The 19,517-nt window shown below is 41.8% G+C and overlaps 1 protein-coding gene across 1 annotated transcript in view; it reads right to left on the reverse strand.

The window, feature by feature from the left end:
* The window catches only part of LOC137433957 (calcitonin gene-related peptide type 1 receptor), a 72,435-nt gene extending 57,494 nt beyond the window's left edge, over positions 1–14,941 (reverse strand). Inside the window, exons 1-4 of the mRNA XM_068126476.2 lie at positions 14,875–14,941; positions 14,559–14,619; positions 3,044–3,131; positions 2,189–2,302 (exon numbers count right to left, since the gene is read on the reverse strand). Coding sequence (XP_067982577.1) covers positions 2,189–2,302; positions 3,044–3,131; positions 14,559–14,619; positions 14,875–14,879 — 268 coding nt within the window. The 5' untranslated portion in view covers positions 14,880–14,941. The remainder of the gene's footprint in view (positions 1–2,188; positions 2,303–3,043; positions 3,132–14,558; positions 14,620–14,874) is intronic.
* Positions 14,942–19,517: the final 4,576 nt, after the last annotated feature.

Below are 19,517 nucleotides of genomic sequence, written 5' to 3' on the forward strand. Positions count from 1 at the left end.
TGAAATACCGACTTCTTTCCTGGAAGTCCTAGCAGTGTCCATATGTTTTATACCTCTCCCACCTCCCCCCAAGCCCTCTCCCTCCCACAGATCTCTCGATGTCCCTGCTCTCAAATGTTGTGTTTGTGTACTTCCTCCTCTCTCCCCATCTTGTCTCCCGCTCCCCTTATTATATGTTTGATGTGTCGGTTTGACTTTTTGTGTGATTAATGTTAGCTCTTTCACAAGCCTTGATCTTGTATAGAAAAAAAAAGAAGAAAAAAAAGCGGCTGGAGCCTTAGGATTACTTACTTGGTTTACAATTGATAATTTCAATAGCATCACATTCATACTTTAACGATACTCATAAGGACTTCCCAGTCCCTCGCAGGAGGAAGTCATTGAAACAAGGAAGTTTGGCACAGGAGGCGGTCATTTGGCCCATCATGCCTGTGCTGCACCAACATATGAAACCATCACCCATCCACACACAAGATCCCTCCAAGTCCTAGCAATATCCCCATTTCATCCAAGTATATATACATATAAATATATATCTGCAATTTAAACCTATCTACCCCTTCTACTGCCACTGCCTTTCTCAGGAAACCATTCCATGCATCAAGTACTCTCTGACTGAAAGACCCCTGCCTTAATACTGTCCTAACTCTTCTTCTTTACCCGCAAGCCATGGCCCCTGGTCCTAACACTGTTGATTTTGCTGAAAGCTGCACTGTACCTATCCTGTCCACACCGTTCGTTGTCTTAAACATCTCAATCATATACCGACATAATCGCCTCCTCTCCAATGTATAAAGTCCTGTCTCCTTCAGCAATCGCATAGGGTGAATCAAAACTAGCTTGAAAGTGTTTCCATCTGATGTCTTTTGATTCTGGCTTCTCTCGAACAAACACCATACTCTGCATGTCCATTGCCCCCTAATGTCCTTGGAATTCATGTTGAAGTACACTGATACCTCGTAATGTCTTTGTCCTGCATGTGATCAATGTAAGAAACCCTCCAAGAGCCTTAGATAAACATAAAAATCAATTCAAAAATCTCCCTTACTCTAATTATAATGAGATCCACCGTTTGGAGACACCAGCGATAAGGAAATCCAAAATTGACCGAGAAATGTGTTCCAAAGAAACAATGAAGACAAATGAATATTAAGTAAAGATCTCCATCTCTCTCTCTCTCTCTCTCTCTCTCTCTCTCTCTCTCTCTCTCTGATGAATTTTCCTCTCATGCCGTGAGGCGCATCCGGCTGCGGAGGCAGTTCCATTCGCTAGGGAGCACAATCCTGGTCAGAGAGGAGACTCTGACACAGGAAGTCAGGGCAGGAAGTTGCAATTTGTTCAGGGTGTCAGTGATAGCTCGCCTACACTCCGCGAAGGAAACTGTGGGATGTTCAATATCCACCAGCTGATACAGACAGACGGGATGTCCGTTAACGTCCATCCGAAGGATGGCACGCACATTGATGAAATACCCTGCCTGTGAAACCCCTGGCTGGGTGTATAGCTGGGCCGAGATTCAAACCCAGGCTAGACATCTTAGAGGCGAGTGTGCATACTTCTAAAGCCCCAGCCATCCTGCCAGTCCAAACATAAGATGGAGAACAAAATATTAGCTAGAGTCTGGTCAAAATTTTAATACGAGAGCGGCACTCGATAGAGTGTGTCCATCCGCCAGGCTGAACAGTTTATGTTTTGTATCCCACTGATAGGCCGGATCTGGATTTGGACCTGAACCAAAATCTAATCGGCTTGTTCTTGTCACCTAAACAACTCATCCATCTAGTTTTGTCATAATCCGTCCACAACATTTTGAAATATCGTGCTATATATTGTGTTTGGCCCCATGTCTCAATGGTAACGAATCACTTCCAAATTATAGTATCCAGATCCGGATCGTCACCAAAATCTAATCATTTCGTCCTTGTCACACACCCAACCTCTCCACCAAATTTCGTCTGAATCCGTCCATAACTTTTTGAGATATCCTGTTCACAGACAAACAAACAGACAAACAGACAGGGGTGACAACATAACCTCCGCCCACCTTCGATTGCGGTGGCAAATATATTAGACATTACAGGTTAAACTCAAAAGCTAACTCGCCAAATTGTATTTGCATTGTTACTAACCAAGGCAAGAAAAGCAGAATTTGAAGGTTATATTAAAGAATGTTGGTGGCAAGACCGACCCGCAGTATCAAAGTCCAGAAAGTAGTCTGGGCAGTTTTGCAAGGCGATCACACCAGCCTCTGTGTCTCCCCAACACATCCACCCGTCCCAGGTGCGTTTGCAAAAAGTATCACCTGCAACAAGCAAACAAAAGCTTCCCATGGAGCACATGAAATCAAAACGACTATTCACACTGTGGCGAATTATGTGAACTAGCACCGGTACCTGCCCTATGGGCGGGGCTTCAATTGGGAAGCCCAAATGAAAAGGCAAAATATCAGAAACTGAAGGCTTTTTATTTTATTTTAAACGATTCATATAAACATCCGTTAAATCATATCACACACAAATCATCAAAATCTAAACAGTACATGGCGCCCATTTTGAAAGAAGATTGAATTCTGCAAAACGGAAGCGGCCGCTACACGTCTTTCTCAGACGCACGTTTATGTGTGAAGAGTGCGCGCCGAATCTGTAACACGGAAGCGGCCGCTACACCTGTTTCTCAGTCGCTTTGCACACGCTGCCGTGTTACTTCGGAGCCCCACGTTTATATAGGAGGAGTTCGTCAGGAGTCGATCTACTCTCTCCTGGTACGTAGAATTTCAAGGAAAGCCACATCACTGTTCATATCGGTAAATATTATTCCATCATGTTTGGAAAAACTGGAAAATTGGAAATTTGGAAAAATTGGAAAAACAATATAGCCTATTTTACTCCAGGGAGTCCCAGGATTACCCACCCAAAATATCGTTGCGATCGGTTCAGCCGTTTTTGCGGTACCTTCGAACGGACAGACAGACGGACGGACATTTGGTGAATTATAGTAAAATGAGGGTTAAAAAACAAACAAGCATAAACATAAAAATACTGACTGTTATTGCTGTGGGACGTCGTCTGTATGATGTTCATGTAGCAGTCATATTGGGCCAGCAAGATCTTCACATTGGATGCTTGTCCCACCTGCATAGGGTTAGGAGACGTTACCAGGACAACCAAATTATTTACAAACAGATATTCCGGAAGCTTTCACGAATTCTCATTTAAGAGAGAAAGACTTGTCCGGCAACAAAAGGTTTGAAACTCGTCCAAAAGCCTTTGCAGTCAAATGTAATTGTTCGGTAGTTTTCTACTACTACATCCTTAATTGGCCCCAATTATTCCCATATTCTTGTGGGGTTGGCCGCAAAACGACTTTGACCTAAATCTTTCATGAACCATCTGGCCAGGCCTGACGTTCGACTGAAGGTGAACATTTGCATTGCTTAATAGGCGAGTTATCACCGGCACCCTGAACAAATTACAAATTCAGGATGCCGGCGATAACTCGCCGACTCTTTGTGGGATCTTCCATATCCACCAATGAAGAGGACTGGCTGAAACGGAGGACCATGTCGAGACGCTTAACGTCCTTTTGATGGATGGTGCCTCGCCCTTCTTGCCTTTCTCTGCACACACGACACCAGGGCAGCAATTTATAGCTGGGTCGAGATTCGAACAGAGGCCAAACAGCTGAAAGGTGAGTGCGAATACCTCGAAGCCATACTGCCAGCCCTCACATGGTTTTCAACTCTGTTTCTAAAATTTGTCCAAACTCATTATCAAGTTCAAACATCCCCCCTCCCCCCTTCCCACGCCTCCTCCCCCCAAGCCCTCCTACTCCCACAGATCTCCCGATGTCCCTGCTCTCAAATGTTGTGTTTGTGTGCTTCCCTCTCTCTCCCCATCTTGTCTCCCGCTCCCTTTATCTTATGTTTTATGTGTCTGTTTGTGTTTTTGTGATTAATGTCTGCTCTTACACGAGCCTCGATCTTGTATACAAAAAAAGAATGAAAAAAGTGAATCATTTTTACAAATGATGAGGTAACGTTGTCGCCCTTCCTTGCTTTTAAACAATAGTTTTATCATATTGTTCAAGTAGATATATTGTATATCATATACCATGGATACTATGGTGGTGGTGGCTAAACCATATACCATGGATACTGTGGTGGTGGTGGCTAAACCATATACCATGGATACTGTGGTGCTGGTGGCTAAACCATATACCATGGATACTGTGGTGCTGGTGGCTAAACCATATACCATGGATACTGTGGTGGTGGTGGCTAAACCATATACCATGGATACTGTGGTGGTGGTGGCTAAACCATATACCATGGATACTGTGGTGGTGGTGGCTAAACCATATACCATGGATACTATGGTGGTGGTGGCTAAACCATATACCATGGATACTGTGGTGGTGGTGGCTAAACCATATACCATGGATACTGTGGTGGTGGTGGCTAAACCATATAGCATGGATACTGTGGTGGTGGTGGCTAAACCATATACCATGGATACTGTGGTGGTGGTGGCTAAACCATATACCATGGATACTGTGGTGCTGGTGGCTAAACCATATACCATGGATACTGTGGTGGTGGTGGCTAAACCATATACCATGGATACTGTGGTGGTGGTGGCTAAACCATATAGCATGGATACTGTGGTGGTGGTGGCTAAACCATATACCATGGATACTGTGGTGGTGGTGGCTAAACCATATACCATGGATACTGTAGTGGTGGTGGCTAAACCATATACCATGGATACTGTGGTGCTGGTGGCTAAACCATATACCATGGATACTGTGGTGCTGGTGGCTAAACCATATACCATGGATACTGTGGTGGTGGTGGCTAAACCATATACCATGGATACTATGGTGGTGGTGGCTAAACCATATACCATGGATACTGTGGTGGTGGTGGCTAAACCATATACCATGGATACTGTGGTGGTGGTGGCTAAACCATATAGCATGGATACTGTGGTGGTGGTGGCTAAACCATATACCATGGATACTGTGGTGGTGGTGGCTAAACCATATACCATGGATACTGTAGTGGTGGTGGCTAAACCATATAGCATGGATACTGTGGTGCTGGTGGCTAAACCATATACCATGGATACTGTGGTGCTGGTGGCTAAACCATATACCATGGATACTGTGGTGCTGGTGGCTAAACCATATACCATGGATACTGTGGTGGTGGTGGCTAAACCATATACCATGGATACTGTGGTGCTGGTGGCTAAACCATATACCATGGATACTGTGGTGGTGGTGGCTAAACCATATACCATGGATACTGTGGTGGTGGTGGCTAAACCATATACCATGGATACTGTGGTGCTGGTGGCTAAACCATATACCATGGATACTGTGGTGGTGGTGGCTAAACCATATACCATGGATACTGTGGTGCTGGTGGCTAAACCATATACCATGGATACTGTGGTGGTGGTGGCTAAACCATATACCATGGATACTGTGGTGGTGGTGGCTAAACCATATACCATGGATACTGTGGTGCTGGTGGCTAAACCATATACCATGGATACTGTGGTGGTGGTGGCTAAACCATATACCATGGATACTGTGGTGGTGGTGGCTAAACCATATACCATGGATACTGTGGTGGTGGTGGCTAAACCATATAGCATGGATACTGTGGTGCTGGTGGCTAAACCATATACCATGGATACTGTGGTGGTGGTGGCTAAACCATATACCATGGATACTGTAGTGGTGGTGGCTAAACCATATACCATGGATACTGTGGTGCTGGTGGCTAAACCATATACCATGGATACTGTGGTGGTGGTGGCTAAACCATATACCATGGATACTGTGGTGCTGGTGGCTAAACCATATACCATGGATACTGTGGTGGTGGTGGCTAAACCATATACCATGGATACTGTGGTGGTGGTGGCTAAACCATATACCATGGATACTGTGGTGGTGGTGGCTAAACCATATACCATGGATACTGTGGTGCTGGTGGCTAAACCATATACCATGGATACTGTGGTGGTGGTGGCTAAACCATATACCATGGATACTGTGGTGGTGGTGGCTAAAACATATACCATGGATACTGTGGTGGTGGTGGCTAAACCATATACCATGGATACTGTGGTGGTGGTGGCTAAACCATATACCATGGATACTGTGGTGGTGGTGGCTAAACCATATACCATGGATACTGTGGTGGTGGTGGCTAAACCATATACCATGGATACTGTGGTGGTGGTGGCTAAAACATATACCATGGATACTGTGGTGGTGGTGGCTAAACCATATACCATGGATACTGTGGTGGTGGTGGCTAAACCATATACCATGGATACTGTGGTGGTGGTGGCTAAACCATATACCATGGATACTGTGGTGCTGGTGGCTAAACCATATACCATGGATACTGTGGTGGTGGTGGCTAAACCATATACCATGGATACTGTGGTGCTGGTGGCTAAACCATATACCATGGATACTGTGGTGGTGGTGGCTAAACCATATACCATGAATACTGTGGTGGTGGTGGCTAAACCATATACCATGGATACTGTGGTGGTGGTGGCTAAACCATATACCATGGATACTGTGGTGCTGGTGGCTAAACCATATACCATGGATACTGTGGTGCTGGTGGCTAAACCATATACCATGGATACTGTGGTGCTGGTGGCTAAACCATATACCATGGATACTGTGGTGGTGGTGGCTAAACCATATACCATGGATACTGTGGTGGTGGTGGCTAAACCATATACCATGGATACTGTGGTGGTGGTGGCTAAACCATATACCATGGATACTGTGGTGGTGGTGGCTAAACCATATACCATGGATACTGTGGTGGTGGTGGCTAAACCATATACCATGGATACTGTGGTGGTGGTGGCTAAACCATATACCATGGATACTGTGGTGGTGGTGGCTAAACCATATACCATGGATACTGTGGTGCTTGTGGCTAAACCATATACCATGGATACTGTGGTGGTGGTGGCTAAACCATATACCATGGATACTGTGGTGGTGGTGGCTAAACCATATACCATGGATACTGTGGTGCTGGTGGCTAAACCATATACCATGGATACTGTGGTGCTGGTGGCTAAACCATATACCATGGATACTGTGGTGCTGGTGGCTAAACCATATACCATGGATACTGTGGTGGTGGTGGCTAAACCATATACCATGGATACTGTGGTGCTGGTGGCTAAACCATATACCATGGATACTGTGGTGCTGGTGGCTAAACCATATACCATGGATACTGTGGTGCTGGTGGCTAAACCATATACCATGGATACTGTGGTGGTGGTGGCTAAACCATATACCATGGATACTGTGGTGCTGGTGGCTAAACCATATACCATGGATACTGTGGTGGTGGTGGCTAAACCATATACCATGGATACTGTGGTGCTGGTGGCTAAACCATATACCATGGATACTGTGGTGGTGGTGGCTAAACCATATACCATGGATACTGTGGTGGTGGTGGCTAAACCATATACCATGGATACTGTGGTGGTGGTGGCTAAACCATATACCATGGATACTGTGGTGGTGGTGGCTAAACCATATACCATGGATACTGTGGTGCTTGTGGCTAAACCATATACCATGGATACTGTGGTGGTGGTGGCTAAACCATATACCATGGATACTGTGGTGGTGGTGGCTAAACCATATACCATGGATACTGTGGTGCTGGTGGCTAAACCATATACCATGGATACTGTGGTGCTGGTGGCTAAACCATATACCATGGATACTGTGGTGCTGGTGGCTAAACCATATACCATGGATACTGTGGTGGTGGTGGCTAAACCATATACCATGGATACTGTGGTGCTGGTGGCTAAACCATATACCATGGATACTGTGGTGCTGGTGGCTAAACCATATACCATGGATACTGTGGTGCTGGTGGCTAAACCATATACCATGGATACTGTGGTGGTGGTGGCTAAACCATATACCATGGATACTGTGGTGCTGGTGGCTAAACCATATACCATGGATACTGTGGTGGTGGTGGCTAAACCATATACCATGGATACTGTGGTGCTGGTGGCTAAACCATATACCATGGATACTGTGGTGGTGGTGGCTAAACCATATACCATGGATACTGTGGTGCTGGTGGCTAAACCATATACCATGGATACTGTGGTGCTGGTGGCTAAACCATATACCATGGATACTGTGGTGGTGGTGGCTAAACCATATACCATGGATACTGTGGTGCTGGTGGCTAAACCATATACCATGGATACTGTGGTGCTGGTGGCTAAACCATATACCATGGATACTGTGGTGCTGGTGGCTAAACCATATACCATGGATACTGTGGTGCTGGTGGCTAAACCATATACCATGGATACTGTGGTGGTGGTGGCTAAACCATATACCATGGATACTGTGGTGGTGGTGGCTAAACCATATACCATGGATACTGTGGTGCTGGTGGCTAAACCATATACCATGGATACTGTGGTGCTGGTGGCTAAACCATATACCATGGATACTGTGGTGCTGGTGGCTAAACCATATACCATGGATACTGTGGTGCTGGTGGCTAAACCATATACCATGGATACTGTGGTGGTGGTGGCTAAACCATATACCATGGATACTGTGGTGCTGGTGGCTAAACCATATACCATGGATACTGTGGTGCTGGTGGCTAAACCATATAGCATGGATACTGTGGTGGTGGTGGCTAAACCATATACCATGGATACTGTGGTGCTGGTGGCTAAACCATATACCATGGATACTGTGGTGGTGGTGGCTAAACCATATACCATGGATACTGTCTGAAAATTATTCCGTAAACATCTCAAACACACAGAGGTTTTTCTGAGGTTTCAGAAAAAAAAACCCCCATTGCAAGTGATGGAAAGGAAGGTGCGTGGGTGGTCAGTTGGTCAGGAAGAATAAATAAGTTTGGCAAAGACAAGATCAAGAGCACTGGCATTGATTCCCCTGAGGAATACTGATACCGCACGCGGGAAGTATCACACCTTGTAACACACTTAGTCTGCGACAAATTTCCTCTTAGGCATTGATGGTCACATGGTGACACACTGACTACACCAAACTGACTGCAACGCTGAGTAAGTTGCTGCCAACTACACCACCATGGCTACCCAGCGAATGACAGGTGATGAGATAAAAGGAAAACACCAAAAACAAAATGCTGAGCCTTGAGCTGGACTTCATACTGATACTGAGCTTACCTTTGGATAATTTTGGAAATGGGATTTATTTTCATTAATCTCATGGGGCTTTGGAAGTGACCTTAACTGGAGCCGATGAACCGGATGTAGGACCGGATGCAACCAATGACTCATGCCAAGACCCTTTCCTTTGAAAAATAAGAAGATTGTATTCTGTATATTATCTGGTGTTGGCTTATCGGTTAAGATGACTGGCTTTAGATCTTAAGGTCCTGAGTTCAAGCCCTTGTTGTGTCATTAACATAACACCAGGTTGGTTGACTCAGCTTGTCGTCCTTTTGAGGTATGAATAGCAGCTTACTCGGAAGAATGAGTCGTTCGAGTATCCTGTGTCGGAGTGGTGACCTACCCATGATTGTTCCCCTTAGTCAAGGAAAACCTGCTTCGGCAGTTCTATGTGTCTGAAGACATGAAAGGATTGTTTCTTCTTCTTCTTCTTCTTCTTCTTCTTCTTCTTCTTCGTTTAAGATTACTTTTTTTAATCAGGTCTATTCAACCTGGGTCCTGCTTAATCAGTTTCAACCTGGGTCCTGCTTAATGACCAAGAAAGTCTCTGTGCTTTCTTTTCATGGCATTTGTTGTCCAAATTTCTTGAAGTGTCAGGTCACTAATTCCAACCAGACCACTAATTCGATCGGGCCGTCCTGTCGCTCATTGTCATTACAAATTTTGCCCATCATGTTGGCAGTCGTCGGCTTTCAGTCATTGTCCCAACAGCTCGGATGAGCTTCTGCTGCCTGAGATCTGCCTGTACAACACCAAGATAGTGTCGCTTAAGCAATTCAATTCGCAGCTGATCTCGGAGGGAAAGAGGTTATGATACCGTATTTCTTAAGCTACTGTTAACAATGAGGCCCAAGAAATCCTTCGTCGGAGCAAAAGGGCTTTCACAGAGACACCGCTCCTTTCCTATGTCATCTCCAGGCGCTGCATGACGTCATTGCCGGGCATCGAAGGGGGCCCGGCGATGACGCGCGCTGAAAGGGAGTACTCGGTTTTCACTCTGTTTGTTTTCTTGCTTTCTTGTTTGTTTGTCCGGGCGATATCTCAGCCATCCTTTGAGCTAGGAAGCTGAAATTTTGGCACAACAGTGTGAGCACGTGCTTTAGCAAAAATAGTATTTTTTGTTTTTTGATTAATCGATTAATTGATTACTTATTTAATTATCATCGGTTTATTAAGTACATATTTATTTTCTTTCTCATCTGCGCAATATCCCAGGCACCTTTTGAGCTAGAAAGCTGATATTTGGACACGACAATGACTAAATGTAAACAACTCGGCTGTAAAGGGTATTTTTGATTTCTTGATTTATTGATTAATCAATTAATCAATTATTTCTTTAATTTTTTGATTAATTACTTCACCAATTAATTTTTTAATGTTACAAATTTGGATGAAACGGTGGTGGTTTAACTATGCAATTAGCCAAATGATTAATAATAATAATTTTACGATTATTATTTATTTATTTTCATTATTAATCACATATTTATTTTCTTTCTCATCTGCGCAATATCCCAGGCACATTTTGAGCTAGAAAGCTGATATTTGGACACGACAATGACTAAATGTAAACAACTCGGCTGTAAAGGGTATTTTTGATTTCTTGATTTATTGATTAATCAATTAGTCAATTAATTCTTTAATTTTTTGATTAATTACTTCACCAATTAATTTTTAAACGTTACAAATTTGGATGAAACGGTGGTGGTTTAACTATGCAATTAGCCAAATGATTAATAATAATAATTTTATGATTATTATTTATTTATTTTCATTATTAATCACTTATTTAGTTTCTTTCTCATGTGGGCAATATCCCAGGCACCTTTTGAGCTAGAAAGCTGATATTTGGACAAGACAATGACTAAATGTAAACAACTCGGCTGTAAAGGGTATTTTTGATTTCTTGATTTATTGATTAATCAATTAGTCAATTAATTCTTTAATTTTTTGATTAATTACTTCACCAATTAATTTTTAAACGTTACAAATTTGGATGAAACGGTGGTGGTTTAACTATGCAATTAGCCAAATGATTAATAATAATAATTTTACGATTATTATTTATTTATTTTCATTATTAATCACTTATTTGGTTTCTTTCTCATCTGGGCAATATCCCAGGCACCTTTTGAGCTAGAAAGCTGATATTTGGACACGACAATGACTAAATGTAAACAACTCGGCTGTAAAGGGTATTTTTGATTTCTTGATTTATTGATTAATCAATTAGTCAATTAATTCTTTAATTTTTTGATTAATTACTTCACCAATTAATTTTTTAATGTTACAAATTTGGATGAAACGGTGGTGGTTTAACTATGCAATTAGCCAAATGATTAATAATAATAATTTTACGATTATTATTTATTTATTTTCATTATTAATCACTTATTTGGTTTCTTTCTCATCTGGGCAATATCCCAGGCACCTTTTGAGCTAGAAAGCTGATATTTGGACACGACAATGACTAAATGTAAACAACTCGGCTGTAAAGGGTATTTTTGATTTCTTGATTTATTGATTAATCAATTAGTCAATTAATTCTTTAATTTTTTGATTAATTACTTCACCAATTAATTTTTAAATGTTACAAATTTGGATGAAACGGTGGTGGTTTAACTATGCAATTAGCCAAATGATTAATAATAATAATTTTACGATTATTATTTATTTATTTTCATTATTAATCACTTATTTGGTTTCTTTCTCATCTGGGCAATATCCCAGGCACCTTTTGAGCTAGAAAGCTGATATTTGGACACGACAATGACTAAATGTAAACAACGCGGCTGTAAAGGGTATTTTTGATTTCTTGATTTATTGATTAATCAATTAATCAATTATTTCTTTAATTTTTTGATTAATTACTTCACCAATTAATTTTTTAATGTTACAAATTTGGATGAAACGGTGGTGGTTTAACTATGCAATTAGCCAAATGATTAATAATAATAATTTTACGATTATTATTTATTTATTTTCATTATTAATCACATATTTATTTTCTTTCTCATCTGCGCAATATCCCAGGCACATTTTGAGCTAGAAAGCTGATATTTGGACACGACAATGACTAAATGTAAACAACTCGGCTGTAAAGGGTATTTTTGATTTCTTGATTTATTGATTAATCAATTAGTCAATTAATTCTTTAATTTTTTGATTAATTACTTCACCAATTAATTTTTAAACGTTACAAATTTGGATGAAACGGTGGTGGTTTAACTATGCAATTAGCCAAATGATTAATAATAATAATTTTACGATTATTATTTATTTATTTTCATTATTAATCACTTATTTAGTTTCTTTCTCATGTGGGCAATATCCCAGGCACCTTTTGAGCTAGAAAGCTGATATTTGGACAAGACAATGACTAAATGTAAACAACTCGGCTGTAAAGGGTATTTTTGATTTCTTGATTTATTGATTAATCAATTAGTCAATTAATTCTTTAATTTTTTGATTAATTACTTCACCAATTAATTTTTAAACGTTACAAATTTGGATGAAACGGTGGTGGTTTAACTATGCAATTAGCCAAATGATTAATAATAATAATTTTACGATTATTATTTATTTATTTTCATTATTAATCACTTATTTGGTTTCTTTCTCATCTGGGCAATATCCCAGGCACCTTTTGAGCTAGAAAGCTGATATTTGGACACGACAATGACTAAATGTAAACAACTCGGCTGTAAAGGGTATTTTTGATTTCTTGATTTATTGATTAATCAATTAGTCAATTAAATCTTTAATTTTTTGATTAATTACTTCACCAATTAATTTTTTAATGTTACAAATTTGGATGAAACGGTGGTGGTTTAACTATGCAATTAGCCAAATGATTAATAATAATAATTTTACGATTATTATTTATTTATTTTCATTATTAATCACTTATTTGGTTTCTTTCTCATCTGGGCAATATCCCAGGCACCTTTTGAGCTAGAAAGCTGATATTTGGACACGACAATGACTAAATGTAAACAACTCGGCTGTAAAGGGTATTTTTGATTTCTTGATTTATTGATTAATCAATTAGTCAATTAATTCTTTAATTTTTTGATTAATTACTTCACCAATTAATTTTTAAATGTTACAAATTTGGATGAAACGGTGGTGGTTTAACTATGCAATTAGCCAAATGATTAATAATAATAATTTTACGATTATTATTTATTTATTTTCATTATTAATCACTTATTTAGTTTCTTTCTCATCTGCGCAATATCCCAGGCACCTTTTGAGCTAGAAAGCTGATATTTGGACACGACAATGACTAAATGTAAACAACTCGGCTGTAAAGGGTATTTTTGATTTCTTGATTTATTGATTAATCAATTAGTCAATTAATTCTTTAATTTTTTGATTAATTACTTCACCAATTAATTTTTAAACGTTACAAATTTGGATGAAACGGTGGTGGTTTAACTATGCAATTAGCCAAATGATTAATAATAATAATTTTACGCTTATTATTTATTTATTTTCATTATTAATCACTTATTTAGTTTCTTTCTCATGTGGGCAATATCCCAGGCACCTTTTGAGCCTGGAAGCTGATATTTGGACAAGACAATGACCAAGTGAGGTGGCTATAAAGGATGTTTTTTATTTAATGATGAATTAATTAATTATTATTGATTAATCAGTTAATACATTTTTTCGATTAAATAATCATATAATTAATTTTCAAAAAGTTACATATTCAGATGAAACTGGTGGTTTAGTTAGGTATGCTATTAGCCAATTGATTAAGAAATGAATTATTTTACGATTATCATTTATTTATTTTAATTACGCAATTAATCAATCGATTATGGTACACCTCCCCTTCCCAATACCGTCTGCATGTGCTGCACGGTGGCATCGCCGGATGCCCCAACAGCGCCCCGGCGATGCTGCGCTGGAGGATACGTTATTTATTTAGTTATTTGGCATGGGGGCGGTGCACTTCGAATGTATCCGCACTTGTTTTTTGTTTAATTCTCCTCGTTGATCGAGCTTTATTTAAAAATTGAATGTGAGGCGTACACAGTAAGAAGGATCCTGATGGCACAAAATATAGCAAGTTCAGTGTATGTTAATAAGAGAGAGGTAATTATTGTTGGCTTTACACATGGATGTGACTCAACATGGGGGGAACTACCAAGAACAAATGTGTGCTCGTCATGTCCGGTTAGGGAGGGCTTGTCATGACATGGACTACACCACTAAATACCAAACTGGCTATTGCGTGATAATTCATGAAGTGTTGTTGAATAAGGGCATGGAAGCTCTCACCTGTATATAAACTATTTGTAGCATGGTGAAAAGAGAGGCAGCGAAGAGCGAAGGCGTCATTCTGTGAAAAGATCGCAAAGTTCTTATAACGGGGCACATTCCATCCTCGGAACAAAACCTCCCATCCAAATCAAGAAAGCAGAGTCCTCAATTCGTAAGCAAGGAAAGTGGAAAACAGATACAGGTATTTCAGTAGAGATTTACAGGCACAGTAAAACACACAAACACACACACACACACACACACACACACACACACACACACACACACACACACACACACACACACACACACACACACACACACACACACACACCTCATGGGAGTATCTTGTTGGTTGTGTGGTGTCTACCTCTTCTTCTTCCTCTTCTTCTTCTTCTTCTTCTTCTTTTACTGCCACAATTATTCCCACGTTTTTGTGGCGTTGGCTCGAGGAAGCTTGACTCAAGTCTTTCACGGAGCGGCTCGTCAGGTGTATGCCGTCGACCCTAAACGTGGGAATGTTCAACGGTCCACTCACATTTCATACACCGCTCACATTGGTTGAGGAATACCAGAGAAATTTGAGTGCTACACCTCGCCAGGTACATCATGCCGCCAAGTAAAAAGTTAAATGTCCGTGACATACAACACGGCTCAAACTGATCAATACAGTATTGATTTTAAGAAGATCGTGTGTTCACAAAAACATGACATATAAGTGGTATTCCTGGAACATGATGTGGATGACACGCTGTAGATGGTGCACAAGGATGAAGCTACCGCATTGGTGCACTAATCCGATATACAACCGCATTGGTGCACTAATCCGGAATATAAAACCACATTGGTGCACTAATCCGATATACAACCGCATTGGTGCACTAATCCGGAATATAAAACCACATTGGTGCACTAATCCGATATACAACCACATTGGTGCACTAATCCGGAATATAAAACCACATTGGTGCACTAATCCGATATACAACCACATTCGTGCACTAATCCGATATACAACCACATTGGTGCACTAATCCGATATACAACCACATTGGTGCACTAATCCGATATACAACCACATTGGTGCACTAATCCGGAATATAAAACCACATTGGTGCACTAATCCGATATACAACCACATTGGTGCACTAATCCGATATACAACCACATTGGTGCACTAATCGTGCACTAATCCGGAATATAAAACCACATTGGTGCACTAATCCGATATACAACCACATTGGTGCACTAATCCGGAAAATAAAACCACATTGGTGCACTAATCCGATATACAACCACATTGTTCTCATTTTATTTGACCACATCCCACGACACTGTGCTGGATGTATTACCATATTGTCGGACATGTTGTTCACCATGCTTGTATCATTTTAACAATACAACCTACGGTAGAATTCCAATAAATAAGAAAGTAATAATGTCGATGTATGAAAAAGCTCATCATTCACGTCTTATTAAAAAAACTTTCATTTGTCCACAGACACCATGATAACTCTTTAAATTGACCCCATTCAGAATATTGCGCTTTGCACGTGGGAATGTCATGTTCGGTAATAAATGCCGAAACAAGCACGTACCATATACTACTTACTATAAACAAGTTAGTAGTAATTCATCCATCAAACTCTAAATTTCCCCCAGATGTTGCGTCCCAGTTAGTACGTTTGTACTTACGGTTCGCGGGTTCACCCTGTAATAACCGGGGATCTTTCCCGCGTGAGTAGCACTTTACAGACTCCGCCCCATCTCGCCATCGCTCCGCCCCATCCCGCCATCGCTCCGCCCCATCCCGCCATCGCTCCGCCCCATCCCGCCACCGCTCCGCCCCCATCCCGCCACCGCTCCGCCCCATGCCGCCATCGCTCCGCCCCATGCCGCCATCGCTCCGCCCCATCTCGCCACAGCTCCGCCCCATCTCACCGCAGCTCCGCCCCATCTCACCGCAGCTCCGCCCCATCTCGCCCCCGTTTTGCCCATTCATCAGGAACCAATAAAAAGCGACACCCACGACAGTCAATTACCGACTTCCGACCTACTTCTGAATGAATTTGCGACTCAAACAAAACTGATATATTTAACAATCAATTGGCTCCACACCTCACACTGACAGAATGTAAATAATTCGTGTATAATATTGCATTACATCGGATCATCGGATGAGCGAAAGTTACCCGAGAATGTAAAAGCAGTGAGAGAAATTATTATGAGATGAACATTCCAAAAACTTATCCATGACACTCTTTAACTCCATATCATATTGATTGGCCTTCCTCAAAGATAGGAAGTCACTGCAGTTTGCAGCAACTTTTAATACCAATTCTCCCATCACGCGCTAACTTTGTTGGTGCCTGAGATAAGCAGATGGTAACAAATTCGTCCTTAAAGACATTTAATATGGATGAAAGCCAAGACATAAATTATTAACATGATAAGAAAAGCTGATTCTAAAGAGCATTAAACATTCTTCCTGGAAGTACATTTCCTGTTGGCTCACATAATAACTATAGGTACCCATCCAGGAAGATACAGATAACCCACAAACTGGTCTTCACGTTTCAAATCGAATTGGATAAATATGATCAGTGATCACGAACAAAGCAACGCATTAATGAAGCTCCATGGTTGATTTATGGTTTCATGGTTGCTAGCAAATACAACCCGTCGCTTCGCTGACGGGAACACCAGGAAAGAAGGGGGTGAGGGAGAAAGAGGGGTGAGAAGGAGGTGAGAGAGAAAGAGAGGTGAGAGAGAAAGACGAGGTGAGAGAAAAGGGGGTGAGAGAGAGGTGGGAGAGAGAGAAAGGGGTGAGGGAGAAAGAGGGGTGAGAAGGAGGAGGTGAGAGAGAAAGAGAGAAAGAGGGGTGAGAAGGAGGAGGTGAGAGAGAAAGAGAGGTGAGAGAGAAAGAGGGGGTGAGAGAGAAGGGGATGAGAGAGAGGGGGTGAGAGAGAGGTGAGAGAGAGGTGGGAGAGAGAGAAGAAAAGAGGGGGGGGGGGGGGGACAGAGAGGACGGGTGGGGGCAGCAAGGAGAAGTGGGAGAGAGAGGATTGAGGGGAGCGAGGAGAGGCACGAGGAATGAGGGGGGGGGGGCTCCTCACTACATGTCGCTATACACTCTGGGAGGGGGGAGTGCGAGGAGATAGGTGGCAGCGAGAGAAACACAGAGAGGGGAACGAGGAAGGGGAGGTAGAGAGTGAGGAAGGTGGGAGAGGCGAGGAAAGGAGGGGGGATGGGGCGAGGGTTAGAACTGACGCCTCAAAAATGAGCGGGATTCTTTCAAATAGCAAATTAATTAAGTTATGATTACAATATTTTCCAATTCTCTCTTGAACTCCATGTTCACTTGCCCTGTTGCTTTACTCATTCTGATCCTCCCATTATATTGATAAATTCTTTAATTAAATCTTTAATTTAATTTATCTTGTCTTCCCAACTCCAGAGATTTGCCCACAGAGAACCCAGCCGCGGCTGCGGAAGTCTTCGCGGCGATCCTGCTGGGTAAATATTGTCGTGTCCCCGGGGTTAAGACCCCAAGGGGACGAATGGCCGAAACGAGCTTTACTCCGAGGCGTATACCCAACTTGGCGGTATTTTCTTTTCGTGCGCGCGGGAAGGTTTGAGGCCTTATCTGATCGGAACACACGCAGGGGTTAATCCGAACGCACAAACACAAAGACGGGACAGCAAAATCCACAATACAAGGAAAGTAAAATTTGACAAATAATGATTTAATGAAAGTAAATGCAAATAACAATGAAAGGCAAGGTAAAAACTAAAATTCCTAATTGAGACGTCTCCATTCAGATTTGTATACGAACACGGGGAAAACGAAAGTAAAAGAAAATAAATGATGCTGTGGTAATCAGCCGGCACTGAGCTTTGCGTCCCCAAATTGCTGGTAAGGCTTGCCGATCGCTCGTTGCCTCCAAACCACCGCATGGAAAACGGACAAAATGGCATGGAGTGCGCTCTTCAATGTCCAGAGGAAACACGGACGACGTCACCCAGTTCACCGCCGACATCGATCCTATGCCTTGTAGTTCCGACTGTTCTGAACCGCTGTTTCTCACCAGCCTTTTCCCAAGAGCGCACATGAACCAAAGACCACAGGCGTCGACCAAGCCAGAACAAGGAGGAAATGTGACTACCTAAAACTAGCTCCAGGACAGAGACAGACCAAGATGGCTAGACCGCGTTCTCTTTTTCCTGCTCTCCCGAATGTTCCACGATGACATCACACTCTCAGCGTGGCCTCCCCTTTACGATTCGATTCGTTGGAGGGCAGAGCCTAATCTCTCTTCGGGAATGTTTGGATGACGTCGAAGGCCGAGAGATGGGGCTTGACTGGCACGATCGGCAAATGTGCCGGGTTTGTCGGGCATGGCGGCACTGTGCGCGACTGAGTCCATTTGTTATAGTTGTTGTGATAGCGGCCCTTTTTGATGCAATAACATCGAAGGGAAAAATCACAGGGCAATTACACACTGGGGTTTATCCTTTAGCCCTACCGAATTAGCATAGCTCCACCCCTTGTATGGAGACACATATACGATCTTATTCTAAACAGATTCCCTACTTAGTTACATCGAGGTGGGCTTCTTCTTCGCGTCACTCGGAACATTCTAAACCGACACGATTCTATCTCGACTCAGTTATTTCTTCATTTACCCCCATAAACGTAACAATATTTTCCTTGCACTCAATGAAGTTAAACTTTCAGCGCATTCCTCAATGTTTTCTTCACTCAATATGATTCTCCGAACAGTAGAAAAAGTTTAATGCTTTGGCAATTTGTAAATATGGAGAAGGAGGGAACACAGCGTTGCTTGCTTAAGGTAAATACGTAAATACAACTTAGCTATGAGAATTGTTAATTTCTTTAAATTTTCAGATTTCACTCCAGATTTTGACACTTTTAGTCCACATGCTCAGATCCTCAAATACGAAGACAGATTTCGA

This window comes from Myxine glutinosa, chromosome 10 (genome assembly GCF_964187855.1).
Source record: "Myxine glutinosa chromosome 10, kmMyxGlut1.1, whole genome shotgun sequence".
Taxonomy (NCBI): domain Eukaryota; kingdom Metazoa; phylum Chordata; class Myxini; order Myxiniformes; family Myxinidae; genus Myxine; species Myxine glutinosa.